Source organism: Perca flavescens, chromosome 20 (assembly GCF_004354835.1).
Source record: "Perca flavescens isolate YP-PL-M2 chromosome 20, PFLA_1.0, whole genome shotgun sequence".
Taxonomy (NCBI): domain Eukaryota; kingdom Metazoa; phylum Chordata; class Actinopteri; order Perciformes; family Percidae; genus Perca; species Perca flavescens.
The window spans coordinates 10,460,896-10,480,491 of NC_041350.1; the positions used below are offsets into that span (position 1 = coordinate 10,460,896).

A 19,596-nucleotide genomic window follows, 5' to 3' on the forward strand; every position below is an offset into this window, starting at 1 on the left:
CTTTGTGCAGGTAAATTTATTCAAAAGTTCACATCACAGCATTAGAGATCTAAGGCCATTTTTACATATCTTCTTAAATTGCCCGTTAGGGTATATCATGTTGCAGTTCCCTACAGCTGCCACTAGATGTTACTGTTGGACATAGTCTATTTTACTAATAGTGCTTCACACCAACCATTAACTACATATAGTAGCCACTTCCTATAGATCCAGAAACAAAGAGTACTGAATGTCTGTACATTAATATGGCACCTTATGGCAACTGTCAACCTAACAGGGGTTAACCTGATTTTACACAAGGTATATATATGATCAACCAAATCTACTCTGAGATTACCTAGAAAATCCCATATGTAAACTCTTAGTAGGCTAATCTATCCAGGCAGCAGGGGATGACGGGAAATCATCGCTGAGTGCTGCCTTTATTTCATTGGTTCTATATAAGTGTGTTTAATCTTATCTCCCCAAAAAACAAGCACACCAGTTAAAACCGCTGTTAAACAGGAGTTCCAGTGACTAATCAGTGAGAAAACACCAAGACAATGAACAAAAAACATGTGGGCAAAGATCAGTGGTGACAGGAATATGTGACTAACAGAGCAGATTTTAAAGTTGGACTACAGTGTTGACAAGACTGGGTGGTACAACCCCAACCTGTATGACCAGACAAAACCTCACCTCTGCCAGTAGCCTATAATACAGTAGCCTACATGGGCCTTTGTGAGTTTACATAAAGCAGCCAATCAAAACAGGAGGAGTTACCTTGTTAGGTGGTAAACAAGAAAAAAAAGGTTTGTATGTGTGGCAGACACCCTTTAAGAAAATTATAGTTGGCCTACATTTAAGTTGCTTTGCTTTTATTCTTAATTTGATTTTATGCATTTATTGCAACCTGTTTCAGATATTATCCCTTATCATGAGTTCATGTACCATATGCATTCTGTATTGAAATGTGTTGTGCAAGTTAATAATAATAAAAAATAATAATTGTGACAACGAATTGCAAATAAACCCTATATTTCTGCTAACTTTGTTATAATTTTGTTAAAGTCCGAATTTTCAGACATATAGGCTAGTTAACCCAAACACCTAAAGTAGAGATTTACGCAGCTGTGCGTTACGGATCCTGGGAGGTTATTTTCAGGTTATTTTAGGGTAAGAAATTCATTAACTTCCACGTCAAGGACGTCTACTAACGTAAACACGGAAGTAGGTGCTGTCGGTCTCCTCCATTCTTGCTTCATGATCCTATCAGAAAGTAGGCGTCAGTTCACAGAACAGTGTCATTGGGTTAAAGTTTGCCCCACCTTTGTTGCTCATAAATAATAGCAACCTGAATCTGGGCTAGCATGTGGATAGAGTAGAGAACAGCTCGTTTTCAGACACACTAGAGCAGTCAGGTTGCTGAATACCTCTTTCGTTTGTTGAGTAAGCTAAACACTCAACGAAGCAGTAGCATGTCGGTCGACAGCGTGTTTAGGACCCGCTCTCTCGGTGTGGCCGCCGAGGGTCTTCCTGACCAGTATGCCGACGGCAAAGCAGCGAAAGTCTGGGAGCTGTACATCGGAGACACGCAGAGTAGGACGCAGGAATACAAAAGCTGGGTGGTGTCTTTGCTGAAAGAGCAAGGAGTGCAAAGAGTGCTGGATGTAGCCTGCGGAACAGGGTAATGTCAGACCGACGTTTGAGAAGGGTTTAAGTTTGGGCTGGTGTGGCAGTGAACGTCTCACCAAACTCTATTAAAAATGTGTTCAATTAAATGCATACCTTGTATATCTGCAAACGTAACACCCCCAGTGAATAAATGTATAGAGTTTCTATATTTGCACAACCTAATCTTTAATTCGGCATTAGCCCTATACATCAAGTCTACATAATTTTAAATGAATATTAATAATTTCGGTTCACTTTCTCCAGCATATTTTCATGTGTAACGTTAGCAACTGTGTTAAAATGGATATTTTTCTTTACTTTCTTTGTTTCTTGTGCTTGATAGAGTCATAGACAAATACACGATTTACACCTGCATAAAAGAGTCAATTTTAGGTTCAGACAATTTGAAATGTAAAAGTATTAAAAATGCCAATGTTGCTTCTATAATAAGTGAGATTATCTATAGTTAATCAAGTTAGATTGACTTTCCAGGATTTTCAACTCTGTGACCCCTTTAACTCTAGACAAAATCCAGATTAGGCCAGAGAGTGATGAATGAAAGTGCAGAGTTGCAACAGCCACTGTGCTAGTTCCTGCCTTCGGCAGCAGTCTGGTACCATGAGCTGAGTCATGATGATTGAAAGTGTTTTTATGTTACAACTAAGAAGGCTTATTTGGCCTAAACAAAAGCTTCAAGATACAGGTGTTGTGAAGATCACTACACATTTTCTGCCTTTTACATTTACATCAGTTAGGCCTACCCACATTTGAAGCACATGAATCAACTTTGGGGTTGTTGAATGGGAGATGTACTGTTTGTGTAAGTGGCAGCCAGCTGCTGAATTTGACTTGACAGTGGGTGATGAACTAGACATGGTTTGCTGCAGGGAGTTTTGACTGGTTCCATGCAGTCTGTGTACCTATGCTGATAGAGAACATCAGCAAGGCCACTGGCTGAACTCAACAAGAAAACATTATACTATAACCTGTCTGTGTAGTCCCTCAATTGATCTTTCTGTCTGGGAGAAGTTGTTCAGGAGATTCAATAATTTTATTTATTTTGTCATTTAATGATGTATTGTACAACTGGATTTTACACTAAACAAACATCCATTCAGTGATCTATCAGTTTAGTTGAACCATCTCCAAAATGGGCTGCTGAAATGTATTTTCTTGATCACTAAAAATCCATAACTACAGCCACTTCACAGAGCTAATCCTCTTCATCGTAACACCCTCATAATTTTCATGAATCTTCTAAAATAGACATAGTACAGCTTCATATCTTACATATGGCTGCTGTGTGATCTAGTATGGAGGAATTTAGCACACCGACTCTGACCCTAGTCCATAGTAGAAGTGTGTCTCAGCACCAAAACCATCTGGGGCGATGTAAACATGCTCACAGTGGAATGAGGTCAACAAATGGCCTCACTATTTTTGGCTGTCTAAATGTGCCTGTGATGCCAGTCTCTCCAGTTGTTGTGCCATCAGAACTAGCGGTGACTTATGCAAGAGCAGAATAAGCTGTAGATCATGCTTTAAGCTGCAGATCATGCTTTCAATTAAGGATACAATCATCATGACTTGCAGATAAATGACCTTGATCTGAATCATAGAGGAATTTTTGTTTTGTATGAGATTTATGTTGCGTAATTCCAAGCGAGCCAAAGCTTGTAAAAAATGTTGCCTTAAACTCAAGGACGAGGTTGGATTTCAGCTACAAATCTGCTTTCTTACTGTTGGCTTACTTGGTCTCCCTGCGTAAAGACTGTTGTGGTTTTAGTCTTTTTTTTTAAATATATTTTTACACCACTGTGTACTATCTTGCAGTTACCCAGTTGTTAATGATTGCAGTTTAGGAAATACTGTTGTTACTTGTGCCAACATATTGACAAAAACTGTTAATAAAAAGGTTTTCAATCCTGAGTTGCTCTTTAACATGAACACCGTGCATCAATTTGATTCCGTTGTTTGCATTTTTTAAATTCATGCATATTGTTTAACAACTAGTTACTATTTGAAAAGAGTTGTAATTGCTCAAGACACTTCAGTGCAAGGACTGTCCAAACAAAACTCAGCGGCCTCAGTTCAGACTATGTTTTGGCCTGGGTTCATCTTGTTCTGCCAAGCTTTCTAAGCATGAAGAGCTACTGACTATCAATTATCGACCATGTCTTTATACCTGTAAAACATTAAGATGTTTCATGATGATATTACTAACAAACTGCATTGCTGTTTGAGGATGAGCAAAGGTTCTTTCTGTTGTCACTTGTCATTGTTAGTCTAATAGATAAATATAAAGTCAGTGAAATCACCATTGTCCCACTTTGCTGTAGTACTACACAATAAAGTGTGTTATTAGCAGAACTTGTGAGATTATGCTGTTGTTTGTATACATATCTGGTATTTACGGAGTGTGTGTTTTATTTTGTAGAGTTGACTCCATCATGTTGGTGGAAGAGGGCTTTACAATGGTGAGCGTGGATGCCAGCGACAAAATGCTCAAGTATGCGCTGAAGTCAAGATGGGAGAGAAGAAAAGAACAAGCTTTTGACCAGTGGGGTAGGGGCCTACAGCATTTTATTATTTTGTTAGGATTGAATTGTCCTGTTTAAATGTTCAGAACACTTAAAAAGTTCCTTAAAGCTTAAAGTCTTTATTGGATAAACTGAGCATGATCTTTTCGGGTTATGTCAAAATGCTGCAGTGTTCATCAGGTGACATCCTCATGTTTTCCTCTGTATGTTTAACTCCTTGGCCCTTCTTTTATCCTCAGTGATTGAAGAGGCCAACTGGTTGACGTTACCAGAGGATATTCAGAAACCAGGGCCTGGCTTTGATGCTGTTATCTGCCTCGGCAACTCATTCGCCCACTTACCAGACTTTAAAGGTACGTAAGACCTAAAGGGACAGAGCCATTACTTAAAGGTTCGTAATCTTTTGAGGTTCATACTTGTGTTTTGGGTTTCTACTAGAATGTGTTAACATGCTTTTAATGTCAAAAACAAATTATAAATATATATGGGATTCATTTAAGATCATCTCCAACCAAACAAAATCTATCCTTCAAGCCAATAACCTCATTTTCACCCATTTTACTTTTATTTAAACAATGTGATTTAATTATAGGTAATTCTGTTGATGTTATTGCCTTAAGGGGACCAGAGTGATCAAAAGTTGGCCCTTCAGAACATTGCCAGTATGGTTAGACCAGGTGGGATCCTCATCATTGACCACCGTAATTACGACTACATCCTGGAGACCGGCCGGGCACCACAAGGCAAAAATATCTACTATAAGGTATTAAAATTAATGGAGTTAGGAATGTTTTTTTGTTTTTTGGTAACTTTAGGCCTTTTATTTGAGAGGACCGCTGAAGACCTGAAAGGAGAGGGGGTGGAAATGACATGCAGCAAAGGGCCGCAGGTCAGAATCGAACCCTGGGCCGCTGCGGTAAGCGTAAGGACTAAGCCTCTTTATTTTCCACAGAGGTTCAAACTGACATGTAGATGGATAATTTTGTAACTCATCCAACCTTATTCCCTGTATACCCATTTCAGTAATTTTACCATTAGCAGCTTCATCCTCCATCTTTGTCTACAAACGATGCATTCTGGCATTACTGAGTGTAGATCATCCGTGTTATGGCCCACCACACAGTCACTGTAGTTTACGTGCGTAAAACAAAAGGTTGAAAAACACAACTGAAACATCTCCTGTGTAAGATGTGCTGAAGGTCACAGCTGGTGTACCGTTTCGGACTCTTCATAAAAAGACCATCAACATCTACAACTGCCTTCAGTTTTGGTTTATGAATGTTGTCGGAACTGTCACCTACCTGCTTAGCATGAAACCTCTTCTTCATTGAAGTGGTACCATTGAGTCGGATCATTTTTAATACAATTTCCAGTAGGGCTGTACTTGACTAAAGAAATTCTTGGTCAACTAACACTCTTACGATTTTCAATCAATCAATCAATCAATCAAAATTTATTTATATAGCACTTTACAAAACCAGCAGGTATCCAAAGTGCTTAACATCAGAAACACGTCCTACAATAGAAAGAATGAACATAGAAAACAGTAAAATCAGAAAAGGTTACACAGAAACAAAAGAATGAAATTGTCACACCACTGCTATGTATTAAAGGCCAGACAGAACAGATACGCTTTGAGTTTGGACCTAAAAAGAGCTACATCTGTGATAGTGCGAATATCAGGGGATAAATTGTTCCAGAGTCTCGGGGCAGCAACTGCAAAAGCCTGATCACCCCAACGTTTATACCTTGACCTAGGCACTTCTAAAACTTGCTGATTTGAAGAACGCAATGACCGGTTGTGCTCCCGCAAAGTTAAAATTTCAGACAAATACTCCGGGGCCAGACCATTTAAGGCCTTAAAAGCAAACAACAAAATCTTAAAATCTATTCTAAAACGCACAGGGAGCCAATGTAGAGTGTGGAGAACGGGAGTAATATGTGCACGTCTAGGTGTATTTGTTAAAAAGCGAGCAGCAGCATTTTGTACAAGTTGAAGACGTTAGATTGAGGTTTGATTCAGACCAATATAAAGAGCATTACAGTAATCCAATCTTGAACTGATAAGAGCATGGATCGCCTTTTCTAGATCATGCATGTTCAGGAAAGGCTTAACTTTAGCCAGAAGACGAATCTGGAAAAAGCTCATTCTAACAACATTACTGATCCGTTTGTCAAATTTCATGCTGCAATCAAAAGTAACCCCCAAGTTTTTGACACATGACCTAATGTAGAATGCCAGATTCAAAGCTGGACCATCTTGCGTGGCTGAAGCACTGACAATAATACACTCCGTTTTATCTTCATTCAATTTAAGAAAGTTTTCTGAAAGCCACAACTTAATATCAGCGATACAACTAAGCAGGGAATGTAGTGCAACACTGTCATTAGTTTCACAGGCAAATAGATTTGCAAATCATCTGCGTAACAATGAAATGACAGGTTATGCTTTCCTATAATAGCCCCTAAAGGCAACATGTATAAAGAAAACAAAATGGGGCCAAGAATTGAGCCCTGGGGTACCCCACAAGAGAGAGGAGCAGCTGACGAGGAGAGGTCCCCAATCATGACAGAAAAGCTCCTATTTGCCAAATAGGAGCTAAACCATTTAAGTGCCGAGCCTCTGATGCCTACACAATGTTCAAGGCGAGAGAGGAGGACTGCATGGTCCACTGTGTCAAAAGCTGCTGTGAGGTCTAAAAGCACTAAAACAGTAGGTTTTCTGGCATCTACTGACAAGGCAATATCATTATGTACTCTCAACAGTGCAGACTCAGTACTGTGATGTGATCTAAAACCAGATTGAAATTTTTCAAACACAGAGTTCTGCTGTAAAAAGGCTTGTAACTGTATAAAAACAACTTTTTCCAAAACCTTCGACAGAAAAGGTAGATGAGAGACTGGTCTAAAATTGGTCAACATTGTGGGGTCAAGATTAGGCTTCTTAAGAAGAGGCCCGACCACAGCATGTTTAAAGGCAGCTGGGACAGAGCCTAAACTAAGACAAGAATTAAAAAAAGTAAGAAGACTCGACCCAATGGTGCAATTAAAAACCTCCTTCACCATTCTGGCGGGAACAATGTCTAAGGGACAGTTGGTAGGTTTCATGTGTTGTACCACCTCACTAAGTAACGTCGGAGAAACTGGCTTAAATTCCTCAAACACACCTGAGTGTGCAGGAGAAGCAGGTACAAACAACTTAAAATTAGCACTGGCGTTTTTTCTGACAGATGCTATTTTGTCAATAAAATAACAAAGAAATTTCTCACGTCATGATTGAAATATCTGTCAGAGCAGAGGTGTGTGGATTCACAACAGAGTTTATTACTAGGGGTGTGACGAGATCTCGTACAGGTAAAAAGTTGTCTCGTGAGGCGATGTGATGTCAGCGTGATGGAGCGTGAAATTACTATTGAAGATCCCCCTGCCACTTTTAAATCATTTGTGTGGCAACATTTTGGTTTTCCTGCGGAAATAATAAACGGCGAAAGAGTGACAGACAAGACGAACGCAATATGTAAACATGGTAAGAAAAAAATGCCGTACTACTAGTAGAGAGCTGTGGTGGTGCTGTAAGTGTTTTTGCATAGTGCTCGTGTTAGCCGCGGTATACTGCATTTTTTTTCTTACAGTGTTTACATATTATGTTCGTCTTGTCTGTCACTCTTTCGCCGTTTATTATTTCTGCAGGGAAACCAAAATGTTGCCGCACAAATGATTTTAAAGTGGCAGGGGGATCTTCAATAGTAATTCCACGCTCCATCACGCTGACATCACATCGCCTCACGAGACAACTTTTCACCTCGACGAGAAATCTTGTCTCGTTCTTGTGAACCCAATCTCGTGATGCGTCTCGTCTCGTCACACCCCTATTTATTACATTAAATAACACTCTGGGTTCATGGCAACTGCCGGCTATGACAGAGGAGAGATGCTGCATCTTTGCCACCTTCACAGCCTTCTGGTATGTTGCTAGACTGTCCCTTAGTAATCCCAGTGAAACATGTAAATTGTCCTTCTTCCATCTTCGTTCAGCTTGTCTGCAATGTTGCCTAAGGGCCCTTGTGGTGTCATTTAGCCACGGTTCTGCCTTAGGTTTAATAGATTTAATCCGAGGGATGAGGGGCAACAGAGTCTAGGATTTCAGCGCATGTGGAATGGAACACAGAGAGAATGTTATCTGGGGAAGAGGGAGATACCAGACCATTCTTTACATAAAACTCTGAGCCCATAAACGCAGAAGCAAACTCTCCAGCTGAAGAGGAGGTGATGCAGCGCTGCCTAAAAGCTGAGGAGACAGGCTTAATAGCGGGTGGTGGGACACTGATGGGGAAGTGATCTGAGATACCATACATACACCTACATATTTTGTCAACTAATCGATTAGTTGATTTAATCGACGGATCTGTAAAACTGAGTTTCAAAAAGTACCACTTGTGTTTACCATAGGTGTTCTCATAAGTTAGTCAAAAAATAAATCATTCAGCATGAAAAAGCATAAAGAAATTACCAATCTTCGTCGACTAAGACCAAAACAACCAATGGACTAATCAACTAAGGGCAGCCATAATTGCTTGTGCCCTTACCTGGTAGCTATTCTTCTGTCTTGGTCACATTCTCCAGTGAACAGACTGTGTTTGATGGTGGGAAGCCTGCTGGGGATCACAGAACATGTAAAATGGGTGGATCCCTCTCAGTAAAGCTCCATTCTGTCAAAGAAGAATCAGTTGGTGGCTCCATGTGTTTCAGAGAAATCATGTGGCTGACCACATCACATAGGCCAACAGTGTGAGTTAGCAGCATTACATGGAGAAACTGAAATAAGTGCAAGGGTATTTGGCCTTTGCTATTTTTTAGAGTGTCCTGGTGCCCTCCAAGGTAACATGCCAAGAATCTACTAATACAATGTTGCCAAAAGTACCATGTAAAAGTGACCACGTATGTGCTTATTTCATTTGCATATGAAACAGCCTGTCGAATGAACAGGCTACTTTTTGGAATCATTCCCCAAGAAAAGTAAAATGCATCTATTACAAACTTGTAAGAGGCTACTTAAAGAAGAACAAAGCCATCAGCCTGAACGGTACAAAAAACAGACAATCAAAATCTCTGACATATAGTTGCTTTGTGAAAAGGAGTTGGAGACAAAAACATTTTTTTACACCATCTTAGCAGCAGCTGAGTTTAAGACCTAAATCTCTATCCAAAGCCTGCCGGATATTGCAAGGTTTTTCATTGAAAGTGGCCCCAAGAGAAACGGAAGGAAATGTGGACAGAATTGCCGGCTTTTTTGGCAATGGGGGGAAAAAACTGATAATGTCAGAAGTACAGAAGAGAAGAAATCTATTTGAGAAGATGGAACAAAATACGTTAAGAGTGTTCCTGTGGATTAAAATGAGGTCTAGCATCTACTTTGTAGCTAAAATGCCTTAATTTGCATGGAGTATAGTACAATGACAACATACAGTATGATTGGATTCAGACCATAGACTGTATATAAAGAAGTTTCAGACATCTAAAGTTGAATTCAACAACCAATCCTGCAATTTATTATCTATCTTATTGGCAAAAGATATAATATAGAAATAGCATAACAGCATTGAGCCATATTTGATTTATTCTCCACCAAACAAGCTCCATATTCTTTAATCCAGCCAATATAGGAACTAACCAGCTGGAAGGCCTAAATAGAAATACTATGTCAACAGTCATTTGCAAGAGCAAAATCCACTTCTGATACCTCTGTAATCCCAGAGTCTTCTCTCATGGTCCATTTGGTCCATAAAGGTAAGAGCTACCACCTGGTTTTGTTCAGTCACTGCTCACTGTGGAAAAGAGGAAAGGTTGTGACAAGTATCTTTGGTGCCTAATACTGATAAACGTGTCATAAATGTGTGTGTTTGTGTTGTGCTGCAGAGTGATCTAACTCAGGACATCTCCACTTCGGTGCTGTGGGTTGACAATAAGCCCCATATGATCACTCTGGACTACACCATCCACGTGCCTAAGGCCACCCTTCAAAATCTTCCTGACGTCAGGTAGGTCAGCCCTTTGCTACTTACTAGGGCAATATGGCGGGGGAAAGCCTCTTTTATGGTATATATAATTTTATGTTTTGATATGTTAAATATAATACATTTTTTGCAGAATCAAGTGAGTATTTAATAATGGATGAAATAACCAGAAACTGAGGTCTCTTTTTTTTTTTTTTTTTTTTGCTGAAGCAAATTAAAAACAAAGTATTTCATAAAGTCAATGCAAAAATCTTGTAAAAATCTAGTAGTAGTCTTGCCTTATAATTTGCATGGCCTCATACAGTACATCCAGAGCGAGTTAAAGAGAGAGTTTGGATATTTTGAAGTGGGGTTGTATGAGGTACTTATCCAAAGTCCGTGTGTTAGCTACAGTTGATGGCATTCGGCACGTCCGCAGTTTGGACGACTGTGAGTACCATAACAGAAGCTAAGCAATGTGCTGCTGTGGACAGGATCAGCAGCAACACGTGTTTAAGCCACCTAAGAAAAAGGCCTGCCTAAATAAGTCAATATCAGCTGAAGTGTACGCTATATTAAGAATATTTTCCCTGCTTTACCTTGCTGTCACAGAAAGCCCTTTCTAACAGGGAACTGAGGCCGTTAAAGTAAGTTAAAGTAACACTATGTAACTTTTCCCGCTTCGGTCCCCCTGCAGGTTGGAAGCGGAATTGTCAATTACATTGTCCAGGTCATTTGAACTACAGAGCCGAGGCTGTAATGGACAACTCCACTTCCAACCTGTAGGGGGACCGAAGCAGGAAACGTTACATAGTGTTGCTTTAATATCCATCTATGCGTCCTACAAAGCCACCAGACAACTTTTGACAAAAACAGCTATTTTATCTGGCAGAACAAGGGAATTGATAGTCTACTGCGATTGGTTAGTTAGTTTGTGTTATTGTGTGACTTTGTTGAATCTTAACTAAGCCTTTAAGGCAGGGATCTTAAACAGGGGGTCCGGGACCCCCAGGGGGTCCTCAGGGTCACTCCAGGGGGGCCTCCAAATTATTGTTAATTTTTGAAAGTATTTTCAAAAATTTAAAAGTCTAACCTGATTCCAACATATTATTAGCAAATATAAATCCACTGATCGTAGGCTTACTGGCCAGTAAGTAATGTAGTCACTAAGGTAGCCATCCACAGATACAGTTCATCCCAAAGGATTGACTGTTTCACATTTAAGGGTTAACATTAAAACATGATTTATAAAATCATGCCAACAATTATTGGGCTATTTGAATAGCTTAGTATTCTATGCAAAAAAGGTATCTATAAATGCTTTAACTCTAAAAGTTATGTAGGACCAGATTAATATGCAACTTCATTTTATACAATATATGTAGTAGGGGGTCCCTGATCATCTCTCTTTCAATTAAGGGGTCCTTGGCTTAGAAAACGCTGAAGACCCCTGCTTTAAGGGATAGTTAGAGGGGGAGTATGACATGCATCGAAGTTTTCAAGCTTATAGCATGGAAGTTTCAGTAGGGTATCCGTCTGAACTAGTCGGTTACACCACTTAATTTGTGTCTTTCTTTCTTATAGTTTTCTTAGTTCTTATGCAATTTTTAAAGTACTTTGAAAGGCCACTGTCTATGACATTTTCTATATAAATTCCCGCTTTGCCCTAGCTGCCACTATTTATTCAAGGGCTACAATAAAATGGGTTGGGGAGAACATTGATCTGCTGGAAGAAGCAATTACTACCAGACAGGGATTTTAAAACTGCAAAGAGGTGCTGTGAGACAAACTTGTTCAAGAGTAATTACACTTTCAAACTGTAATCATGAGGCTCAGGACACAAATGAATGACATGATGGTAATGAAAGCTGCCGTGACATGCAGTATTTGTGCTCTGATACCTGTCCTCTTGGTGCATATTCAGAGCAGTGTCAACTTTGCATTCAGTTTATCAAACGACCGACTCTTCAGGCGTTACAAACATTCATCTGTCAGAATATAATCATGACGATGATGTGTGACCCTTTGAGTAAAAAGTTGGCACTCTCTAGTGTTTATTTGCTTTTGGTATTTGTCTCACCGTCTGGGCTGTTTTTTCACCGTGAAGAATCTCTCTCTCACCAGACATGTTAGACCCAATAGACAGTAGCCTTTAAAGAGTGGTTGGAGGAATTCTAATGTCAAAATGCTCTGTTTGGCCTCCCCAGTAAATTTCGTCTGTCCTACTACCCTCATCGTCTGGAGAGCTTCAAAGCTTTACTGACCGAAGCCTTCAACAGCAAAATGGAGCACAGCGTCTACGGAGATTTCAAGACGTATGTCCCTGGCCAGAACCAGGCCCCGTGCTACTTCATCCATGTCTGTAAGAAGACTGCCTAAGAGCAACCTGTTACACACACACACACACACACACACACACACACACACACACACACACACACACACACACACACACACAAACACAAACAAACAAGTGTTTAAGTCTGAACATGCTCCTACTGTCCTCCAGATTTGGGCAAAATTCTATTTGAATATGTTTTAAAACAATATTTCACTTTAGATCTTTGTAAAAAAAAAAATAGAAAATAAGAAGAAGAAGAAAAGAAGCATATTGGCACCACATCATTTGTGTCCAGTGTTGGCATATTCAAGAATGGTTATGCCAGTAGCTGGCATTATTATCATTATATAAGAAAATGTATTATCAGTGATTTTTGCTATGTTCTAGAAAGTTATAATTCAAACTTGCTATTAGTTTTATTTTTTATTTCATTTTGATTCTGATCTCTCTTTTTAACTTAAAACACAGTGCGTTCCTAAAACTCTAAAAAGGTCAAAGCTAGTTTGAAAAATATATTCAAAATTTATCGGACCACTGTTTTGCCCATATCTGGTATTTCCTAATGTGCTGTGTGTATAATCTTGACCTCATTTCGTCGTTGCTTTCCGCCTTTCTGAACTTCGATAACCACAATGAACATGTTTTAACATGGTGCTGTACATTAGTGATATTTCTCATGATGGAACACTTGATATTAATTGCCAGTAATGTACGAAGTGCAATTCCAGACAATTGAATTTTAAAAGTTTAGGGTCTTAAAAACACCCATAAAGCATCAGTGTTTTGTGAATACGGTAGCCGTTCTTTTGCTTGTATTTTTGAGCTCGAAAAGTGGATCCCATTCTGGTCTACTGCCTTTCTTTAAATCTGGCATAGCATGATGGCAGTTTTACTTCATTAGCCTTACTGTTGTGGCTGTCGCCACATGTTCAATAGTATTCTTTTTAAAGGCTTGGTTAACCTGTTTAGGGTAAACCAGTGGGACTGTCAATCCAATCAACATTCCTTCACCATAAAGTGTTCTTCTCACCAAATTCCCTCCAACTCCAGAGCTACATAACCTCTGACCTCTCTGAACCTGAAAATGTCCACTAAAGACTGCTCTTGAGAAAACTGTTTCTAATATTTGAATGTAATTTGCGTTTTTTTGTAGCAATTTATAGCATTGTTGTTTGGTTGGTTTCTAGGTTCTGTTATTCCATGGTACAATTCATTTACTTTATTTGAGCTAAAAACAGCCTTTACATGTTCCGAAATGAAAGTCAGCCTTTTTTAGTCCTATTGAGGATTCATCAAAAACTACTACCAGAATCATTTTAGGAATACTCATAGTCGTTGCTGTGTGTACTAAAACTGGTTAAAAATCCAAACCGTTGCATTACAGTAATAGCATAGAAAACCCAACCGTATTTAAAATTGTGTTCTCAACCAAATATATTTCAAAAGTGTTATTTTCTGCTCAATCTTGGACTATTTTTGCTTCAAAAGTGCAAGAAACCTGATTGTTATGCATTGGTGCTGCACAGTACATTGTCTCAAATAATTGAGTTTAGCCAAATAATGAGGGGAGCATGATGAAAGAATAATTTATTTTTGCTTTTTTTATCCAGGTTCAAATACATTTTGCTTCGACACCAAATAAAAAATGTGTTTTTCACTGAAATGAGAAAGGTGCTCTACCAGAGAGAAATCAAATATTATCACTACCCCTGCTGTTTGCCTAAACAGGAGTGCACTGTGCATTCAAATGTTGTGCCAGTGCCTCTTGTAAAACTACATTTACGGTACGCAGAAGTTTGTAATTGACATCAACAGTAGGTTCAGAATGTGGTAAGAATGGCTGGATGTTTGAGTGGCCTTGAAAGTTTATGTAGAGATTTCACAACAGTCTTATCATGTTGCCAGATCTTAAAAATAAAGTGTAAACATTTTATAATGAACAAGGATTATTGGAATTATTTTGCATGAAATAAAAAATATTTTAAGTAAGTAACCTGATTGTCACATTTTTATTTTCAGTGTCATGTTTCTGTGACATAATCGTTACAAAGTGAATTTGAAGATTCATCAGTTATCACCTCCTTTTAATGTACTACCAGATTTTTAACCATGTAAACATTTGTTTGAAAGGTTTTATAGGCATATATTTTTTGCATGTGAGGGTTTATACAGTACAATGGACATTTTGTTGAGCATATCTGAGTTATAGTTCTTTTAGAAAAGCAGATTATTACAGCCATGGTATCAATGGATCAAGTAAAGCTATTTGTACTTATACATTCAAATTCTGCGAGAATTTCACTCACTGTTTTCACTATCATAATTCTCATATAACAACTGTGCCAAAGAAACTGGTAAAAACTGTACATTGTACTCTAGATTATTGAGACACAATATGACAGCAATAGGCCCTTTTCACAGCAGACATTTTGACTTGGCCTAGTAGGAAAAGTGTTAAAGGAACACGCCGATTTATTGGGAATTTAGCTTACTCACCGTAACCCCCAGAGTTAGACAAGTTGATACATATCCTTCTCATCTCCGTCTGTGCTGTAATGCTGTCTGGCATCAGGCCAGCACAGAACATGCAGGTGAATGGTTCCAGTAATCCTACTGCTCCGAATAAGTGACAAAATAGCGCCAACATGTTCCTATTTACATGTTGTGATTTGTGGAGTGACAGCGTGTACAAAAAACAACGTAACATGAGACACAGCCGTCTTCTAACTGTAAACAAAGCGGGAACTATATTCTCAGGTGGAAGAATATAGTACTTGGGCGAAGTGATATGCTCGCAGCAAGCCTGTCTGAGAATATAGTTCCCAGTTTGTTTACTGTTAGAAGATGGCTGTGTCTCATGTCACGTTGTTTTTTGTACACGCCAGACTTACAAATCACAACATGTAAATAGGAACATGTTGGCGTTATTTTGTCACTTTTGTCACAATTCGGAGCAGTAGGCTAGTTGGAACCAGTTACCTGCAGGATCTGTGCTAGGCTAAGCTAATGCTGGAACCGTCAGACAGTATTACAGCACGCACGGAGATGAGAAGGGTATGTATCGACTTGTCTTACTCTGGGGGTTACGGTGAATAAGCTAAAGTCCCAGTAAGTCGGCGTGTTCCTTTAACTTACGCTGGCTCTGTTGGAGTGACAGGGAGGATACCAGGACCCTGAAATCAAAGCAGTTAAATGGAATTCAGCCATCATTAATGTTATTATTTACACCTATGCTTTTCCTACTGTGAAAAGTTTGGGCCCTATTTTAACGATCTAAGCGCACGGCGTGAAGCGCCTGGCGCAGGTGCGTAATTTAGGGCACGTACGAATCCACTTTTAATAGTTTAATGGCGGAAAAAAAGGTCCGTGCGCATGGTTCAAAAGGGTTGTACTGTACTTACTTTTTTGTTGGTCAAAATTACCCAATTGTCCTCTAAGTGCAAAATACGGATTGGACACAAGAGGGCGGTATTACATTACATGTAACTATTGGAACGCAGTCCAAATCCCACAAATGAGGATCAAACTCCATTAGTAAGCTTCTGCTTTTTGTCTTTCTATGATCAATTTTATCATTATACCAATGTGATTCTTTAACTCAATCTAAGCAAGTTTTAAATGTCTCATTTATTTTTAATGGCCCTGGTCTGGTCTTAATTATGTGTATTGTGATTGCTAAACCATTTGATATCTTGCTTTAAAGACCCTAGGCCTTCAAGTTTTAGCTGACTTTGTATTTTTGTAAACCTAAAAGAAGCAATGTTTTCACCTTCTAGCTCTCTTTTCTGGACACTGCTCTAACAAATAGAAATTCAAAGAACAGTAGAAATTTCTTAGCCCCAATAAAACATACAGCTTCTTCTCTGTGTATTTCTTTTTTTATGTTGCCTTTCTTTAAATGATTGTTAATTTCTTGCACTGTAAATTTTATTCTCGTGCTATAATGTGCTATACAAATAAAGCTGCCTTGCCTTGTGTGACATGTTGTCAGTGAGTGACGTTTCCTGCCATTTTTGTCTGTCCTCTGAACATGAACTTGCTCACCGTCATCCAGCTTCTCTTCCCTGGAGCGAAGCGTCTGGAGCTCATCTCATCTGTCTCTCGAGGTATGCGATCAGACTCTTGTGGTAGACGGCCATGCAAGGAGCTGATACACAAACCAGATGTGAGAACCGTTTGCCAGATGTGGCTTGCTCTGCTTTGCTTTGCTCCAGTTAGGGGAGTCGAAGTGGTCAACCATGACTGGCTTTACTGGGGAGGATTGCTTTCACAGCACGTCATTGGCCAAATCAAACAAAAACAGAAACAGTTGAGAGAGACAGATTGGATGGAAAGGAGATTAGTAATTATGATTATTAATGGTTATACTAAAGAGCCTTTAAGGAGAGGAGAATACATATGTTAAATTAAGCAGCATTTAGCAGCTAAAAAGCCAGATATTGTTTTCTTGAGCTGAAAGAGTGAATATTAGATTCACATTTCCAGCCATATACAGCTTTAAATGAATTGTACAACATTATGGGAAATACACGATTTCTTGCCACATTTAATAATATAAGTAGATCAATACCTCTCCTTAAACCAAGAGTGGTATCAATCTTCTCATTTAACTCTCAGCAAGAAAGCGAATGAAAGTAAATCCCAAAATGTCAAACTATTCTTTTAAGTATGTATAAATGTCTTTATGTTACTATTTTTTACCAGTAAAATTCACCAACCTAGTTTGAATAGGAGTTCTATGAGAAGACAGGGAAAATACAAGCATGTCTTTGATGACTTTCTTAAAATAGAAAAGGGCATTGGAGAAAAAGAATAGAAGGTGCAAAACAAGAAGTAATAAAGCATCTACATTTTTGCCAACAAAACCACCCAACAAAAACTTCAACAGAGAAGCGAGGTGGACTCTGAAGACATGTAAAGAGGTGAAACCGTTGAAGTAAGAGTGGAAAAAGATGCCGGAGGAATCCAGAGGTGCTGAAAGAGAAAAAGCTAAGAAAAGGAGGGGAACGAAAAGTCAGACAGCATCTAACTGGCTTCACTTGCTTCCACTGTGTGCTGCCAGATGAGGATTTTCCAGATGTTAGAAGTAGGGGAAGAATAGGGAGGGGATGTGGAGGGGGGAAAAAAACTAAAATCCCGATTTTTTTTTTTTTTTTTACTTCTTTTTTTATTTGTCTTCCTGTGAGTTTCCAAGACTGGTCAGAGTATGAGCTAAGTGGCTGCAAACACTTCAACAAGGTGAGGGCCTCTGAGTGCTTGGATAGCCTCTATTAGCCTCACAGCACCCGCAGAAACAATAGATGTAGGAAAAAAAAAACTGTTGAGCTTGATGGCTTGCTATAAACTCACTGAACTGCTTTCTTTCCCCCCTCCATCTCTCCCTTCTTTTTATTTCTTCCTCCCACATCACTGATCGTTTTCTTTCCAGGGCGCATGAGAAATTATGTTTTTATGTGTGTGACATGTGATGCCTTAGTACTAAAAGCCTAGCTCTCATTTTTTCAATGTGTGCGTGCGTGCGTGCGTGCGTGCGTGCGTGCGTGCGTTCATGTTTGTGTGTATGTGTGTGTGCGTGCACGTGCGTGTGTGTGGAGGCAGAGGAGCAAGACTAAGAAGTCCCAGCTGTCTCTTTCCCAGCTGCCACTGCTTGACTCCTGATGAGAAAAGTGGACACAGTGAAAGAATAGATGGCTTGTGTGTTTCGTTGTATCTTCACCTTTGTTTGTTGAGTCTTGCTTGTATGTCTGTGCACTTTACAGTGATGGGTACATAATGGGTTTGTGTAACGGGACTTTCTTGAATCCCCCTCAACGGGACAGGCCAAGTTAAGGGTCTGCAAGCATTTATAGAGTCGTTATAATAAAAAAGAGTGGGTCACACCAAAAACTCAACAGCAGCTCTGGGATTTTCCAGCCCTCCACTCAGCCTGTGCCAAGACACTGTTTGGACAGAGAAGGCTGGAGATATTGAATGCCTTGTCTAGTGTTACACAGGGGAATAGCCTATGGGCCCATTCTTTCCCACATGAATGGTGTGCGTTTGTCTGTACTTATGCTTGTTTGTGTGGATGTGTGTGTGTGTGTGTGTGTGTGTGTGTGTGTGTGTGTGTGTGTGTGTGTGTGTCAGTCGAGAGGGTCCAGTATGTGAATCAAGAAACAGACAACATCCTCCTGCTGTGCAGAGAAGGCCTGAAGAACAATAAAGCCTGGCGAGTGAAGGAAGCACTCTGGCTGAAGGCCCGCAACTGGACAACGCTTAGCTTGTTTTGGGCCCTGAAGCAAATGGCAGAGTTTCTCTCAGTTTCATATGCTCGCACACACACAAACACACACACATGAAGATGGAAACATACATAAATCAATATGATTTACTTGTAACAAAAGGATTGCAGGAGGACAAAACAAATTCAAGCTGTAATCAATCTGAAAGATGTTAAAGGATGCAGAGACAGATTTGTATGCGCAGTAAAGGTTTTGAGCTCCATTGTTACTCCACTCATTATATGTATCTCCTTATGTATAAAGAGAAACATAAATGAAAAGAACATGCCTAAATACAGTAAAACATAAATAGCTGCCTGAATATAGCCCGGTGTTCAGGCAGGCTCTAACAGGGTGACTCTTCACTTCCCAGTTATATCATTCCCATGAGTATTTTTATTAAAAATTGGTAAAAACAAAAGATGAAGCATTTTCAAGCAGCTTCTTAACTTAACTTATGCTTGCACATGTTTGTTATGGTATTAAAAAACACACAGGTGTGCACTTGCGCCAGGTCGTGTGTACACTAGCAGAACTGTACATTCCTCGAGGCTGCTGCTAGTGACGATTACACTGCACAGGATGAAACATATACCTGTGCTTGGCAGGAGGTTAAATGAGTTCAAGTTTATCTTAAAATACTACTCACATACCCTATGAACGAGTTATTGGTCAGAGCATTCATACCTCCTGTCCATATCGTCCAAAAGCAATTCCAATGTAAGTAATGGGGGACAAAATCCACTGTCCTTATATGTGCAAAAAATGTACTCTAAAGGCAGCTGAAGTTAAGTGACAAATTCCTTTGT

The 19,596-nt window shown here is 39.4% G+C and overlaps 1 protein-coding gene across 1 annotated transcript; it reads left to right on the forward strand.

Annotated features, from left to right (window-relative positions):
• The first annotated feature begins 1,202 nt into the window (after positions 1-1,202).
• Positions 1,203-14,520, forward strand: gnmt (glycine N-methyltransferase). The gene is made up of 6 exons (XM_028565276.1): positions 1,203-1,666; positions 4,091-4,218; positions 4,433-4,546; positions 4,814-4,956; positions 10,110-10,231; positions 12,394-14,520. The coding sequence occupies exons 1-6, from the start codon at positions 1,458-1,460 to the stop codon at positions 12,563-12,565; spliced, it is 888 nt and encodes a 295-aa protein (XP_028421077.1). The 5' UTR covers positions 1,203-1,457; the 3' UTR covers positions 12,566-14,520.
• The last annotated feature ends 5,076 nt before the right edge of the window (positions 14,521-19,596 follow it).

What these genes read in the sequence shown, in the direction of transcription:
- gnmt (XM_028565276.1), top strand. Translation starts at nt 1,458, where the DNA reads ATGTCGGTCGACAGCGTGTTTAGGACCCGCTCTCTCGGTGTGGCCGCC. An exon ending in GCAAAAATATCTACTATAAG is followed by an intron (nt 4,957 to 10,109) that starts GTATTAAAATTA and finishes GTTGTGCTGCAG; the next exon opens with AGTGATCTAACTCAGGACAT. An exon ending in CAAAATCTTCCTGACGTCAG is followed by an intron (nt 10,232 to 12,393) that starts GTAGGTCAGCCC and finishes TGGCCTCCCCAG; the next exon opens with TAAATTTCGTCTGTCCTACT.